The sequence below is a fragment of the Penaeus japonicus genome, unplaced genomic scaffold (genome assembly GCF_977035675.1).
Source record: "Penaeus japonicus unplaced genomic scaffold, GWHDUDI00000001_assembly GWHDUDI00000009, whole genome shotgun sequence".
Lineage (NCBI taxonomy): Eukaryota > Metazoa > Arthropoda > Malacostraca > Decapoda > Penaeidae > Penaeus > Penaeus japonicus.
Genome location: NW_028234411.1, coordinates 9,177,046 through 9,180,902, shown reverse-complemented (window position 1 = coordinate 9,180,902; position 3,857 = coordinate 9,177,046). Strand labels below are relative to the sequence as shown.

General features: G+C 31.4%; 1 protein-coding gene across 2 annotated transcripts in view; it reads right to left on the bottom strand.

Annotated features, from left to right (window-relative positions):
* LOC122264729 (mitochondrial protein C2orf69 homolog) overlaps positions 1 to 3,857 on the bottom strand; it is a 10,155-nt gene continuing 6,298 nt past the window's right edge. For both annotated transcript variants that reach the window (XM_043033778.2, XM_043033770.2), the window contains exons 5-6: positions 2,699 to 2,830; positions 1 to 2,251 (exon numbers count right to left, since the gene is read on the bottom strand). In XM_043033778.2, the coding sequence (XP_042889712.2) occupies positions 2,096 to 2,251; positions 2,699 to 2,830 (288 nt within the window). In that variant the 3' untranslated portion in view covers positions 1 to 2,095. The remainder of the gene's footprint in view (positions 2,252 to 2,698; positions 2,831 to 3,857) is intronic.

Genomic DNA, 3,857 nt, shown 5'->3' with positions numbered 1-3,857 from the left:
ATTGAATATCACAGTTTATTGAAGTATGGCCATAGACACCAGGATTTGAATAACACAATACAGTATCCTAATACTGCTGGAAGGATGAAGAAGTGGTACTGCTACCACTTACTTTCAAAATTACTGATCTCAAACGCTGTGTATTTAGATTTTCAACTATAGAAAAAAAAAACATGGTTTACTACATATTACATGTTATATGTTTGAAGAAAGGTGTCATTCAAATGACAAAGTAAACACATATATAGTAGCAAATAAGATATATGGTATCTTCATGTTGATGATCCTACTTCTACTATAAGCAAAATTTTATTTCTATATATTTCTTTTATATAAGTCCTTTATTTAATCATTCCAAGTACAATAAGATTGGCATGACCATGTATTTATATAATTTATATACTATTTATATTTAACCCCTTAAAAGAATATACAATAACGAAAGTATGATGCACCATTAACGCATTCCTGCCAGGTGACGTGTTATCACATCACTGGAATATTTCGCTCCGAAAGAAAGAAAGAAAAATAAACAGAGTTCATTGTGACAAATGAATAAAAGAGCATAAATGAGACTGAATAATTTCCACTACACAGATGTAATTACATCTCGTGTTGTGGAAACCATTCAGTCTCATTTATACCGTTTTATTAAAAGAAGGAAAGAAGGAAAGAGCCTCTTAGCATCCTGTCCAATCAGGCGGGTGAAAAACGCTCCGAGAGATCTCGCACATGGAGGCTGTGTGCGGTTGCTATCTTTACGGTGGAAGCTGCATTGGGCAAATAATTGGCTAAGCGTGAATGGGTTAAAGTGCTGCCAACATTATCTTCAAGACTTCAGGCTATAAGGTTAACAAATAGAGTAACATATCTCCAATTCCATCCTCTGATAACTGACTTATAGTTATCACTGGAGCATGACACAGCTCATATAACTGAATAGGAAATTTCTGGGGATATATGGAGGTTGAAAAATGATAAGAACAAGGAGTGAATTTATGTTCATTGTTTGTGGAGAAAAAATATGATATATCAAGGAGGATGCATTTGTTTTGCTAGCAATACTAGTGAAAGTGCAGCAGTGGCAAAATTCAAAATAGTCTTTCTTTTAATATACTAATTTACTTTGTTGAAGTTAAGGGGCAAATGGGTTATCTAAAACATTTTATTGTGTTGTTTCATTTAGTTTCTTGTTCTCTATTCACAAAGCTAGCTGGGTGATTTGATTTCAATTTTTATTGCCATCTTATTCATAATAACAGATCCCCCTCCCAATTAAACCTCTGTATCCACATTGTGTATATATATATTTTTTTTTCTGTAATTGAAAGAAACACTTAAAGAATCTGTTGCCTGGAGTTAGTTTTGGGTTTTTTGGAGCATGCTTGTATAGAAATAAACTATGTGATGTCTCAATACTTTTGGAATAATTGTCAAATATAGAGAAGTATAGTTCAAAATACTCAATACTAATGGCAGAGCCTTTACTACCATAAAAATATCTTTGAATCTTTATCCACATTTGGTTTTCCTTTCTAGCACCAGTGAAGCAATTCTAAATGTAGAAAATCTTTAATGATACAGTAAAGTCAAAACTAATTAAGATATACATTTACCTGAAATGTCAATTTAGCACTTAGATACGATTTTCCTGTCCATATCTAATAGGCCTAAACTGTCTCAGGTTTGTGTTGGCCATCCCCAGCCCTTCCAACTATATATATGTAACTACAGACTTTCAAGATAAGATATGGGGATTTTGTTTCCATTGTGCAACTCAAAAATACACTCTCTTATCCAGGATATGAAACACAAAGATATTTCAACAATCTGGTCCTCCAAGTAAGAAAAAAAGACAGAAAGAAAGAAAGAAATAAAGATTGAAAAGAAAAGATCACTCTTAATTAAACTGCATCACAACCAAAATCTATCATGAACTATAATATCTGGACATTGCATAATACAATATAACACTTTATACAGACATTTTCAAATGATAAAAACATGTGAATTTCTTGTTAAAAGGCATATGGATGAAGCAACAATTATTACATAATGATAACTAAGATAATCCTTGGAAAGGTAAGAAAGATCTTCAAGAGAATAAATCAAGTACCTTAAAGTGAGAGAGAAGTGATGGCTGTTCATGCTCACAATGTAACGTGTAACTAACATTTGCTCCATTACGCCGCAGCACATTATAAAACGCCTTACACTCTTTCCTGATCCACGGACGCTGATCATCTTGGACCTGTGTAAATGAAAGGAGCTAATTATTCATCACTCCTGAGACAGTCTTGGGCTCATTTTCCAATTCAAGTAAAATGACTTGAGCATCATATATTGTGATTGGATCAACCACTGATAATTGTTATATACCATATGGTACCAGGAGACAGAAAAATTATATAGCTTACACAACAATTACCCCATTGATACTGGACAGCATGATTTGCTGTCAAGGCAACACCGCATGGCACCATGCCATACAACATAAACCCACTACATGGTTGTTTACATATTTTACTAAAACTGCGACCAATGGGTAAATAGAAAAATAAATTGCTAAGATTTTGGATTGCAGGGGACAATCTTCAAATGTATTCAAGTTTCAGGCTATACTACAATGGCAATGTAACATTCTGGAATGCAAGTCCTAAAAATTATTCTTACAAAAATAAATGTATTTCTTACTTACCTGATATGGTGTAACATGTATGTGAATACCAATATTTTTGAGGGTTGATAGATATTTCAGCACAGGAATCTCCGTGATCCATGTTCGACTGCCGCCTGCATGGCCTCCATCAAGCCAGTACATATTACGTACCTATTAAAGAACATTAAAGTGAATAATCTAAACATTAGCTGAGAACTACATTGAAAAAAATTGTATGTAACCTATACTATATTCACAATATGAAATAGCTATTCATTCATTTAAAACATAGGATATATTTTCTAAACTTTGAAACCATATATATAATTCTCTTGATGATATGCCATATTCATGTAGCTATAACTAATCTATATTCAAAGGGCACTTCATAATTTTCTTAATTTTCTTCTACTTTCAATAAAGTAGTGCTGCTCTTATTTCAGGAAAATCACTTTCAGTAACAGTATAATTAAAACAAAACTGATTCAATTTCATAATCATAAACAAATCTAATAAATCTGGTGTTTAAAAATTCAATTAATAAACATTATACTGAGATATTTATTGCACTAGCCAAAAAGAAAAGCAATAATTTTTTTTTTTTAATATATATATTACATATATATATGATCATTTCTATATGCATCTTACACAAATAAAAATTTAAATTTCTGTGTAAAAATAATAAGTATATATTTGGCCATATAAAAACAACATATATTATAAAAAATTCTGATAAAAAAAAGTTTCTTTTATTTTCTTTCTTAATTGTCTTTCAACCCTTCTGACAAACTTACATTTTCTCTTGCTATTTTGTGACCAATGATTGTTCGTTTGGAATAGATGTGTAAAAATCAGGACACTATTCAAGATTCTGTTTCATATTTTCTAAAATTTGATTCATTGGGGATTTGCACAGGTAACTAGATTTGCGTTTGATAGAACCCTTTCTTATTCCTACATTGCAATGGTAATAAAATGTCTTGCAGCTATAATGGAAGCCGGTATGTCACCAAACCTATAATTCATTTTGATCTAATTATTCTCATGATTTAAAGTAACTTTTTGGTATTTTTGGCAATGCCAAACATGTTGCAGATATTCTCATTTTATCTGAAAAAGGCAAGAAAGCTTTAAGAATCAGAAAGCAATAATAAACTTCAATCAAGAACATTTTGATTGTGAAAATACAGCTAAC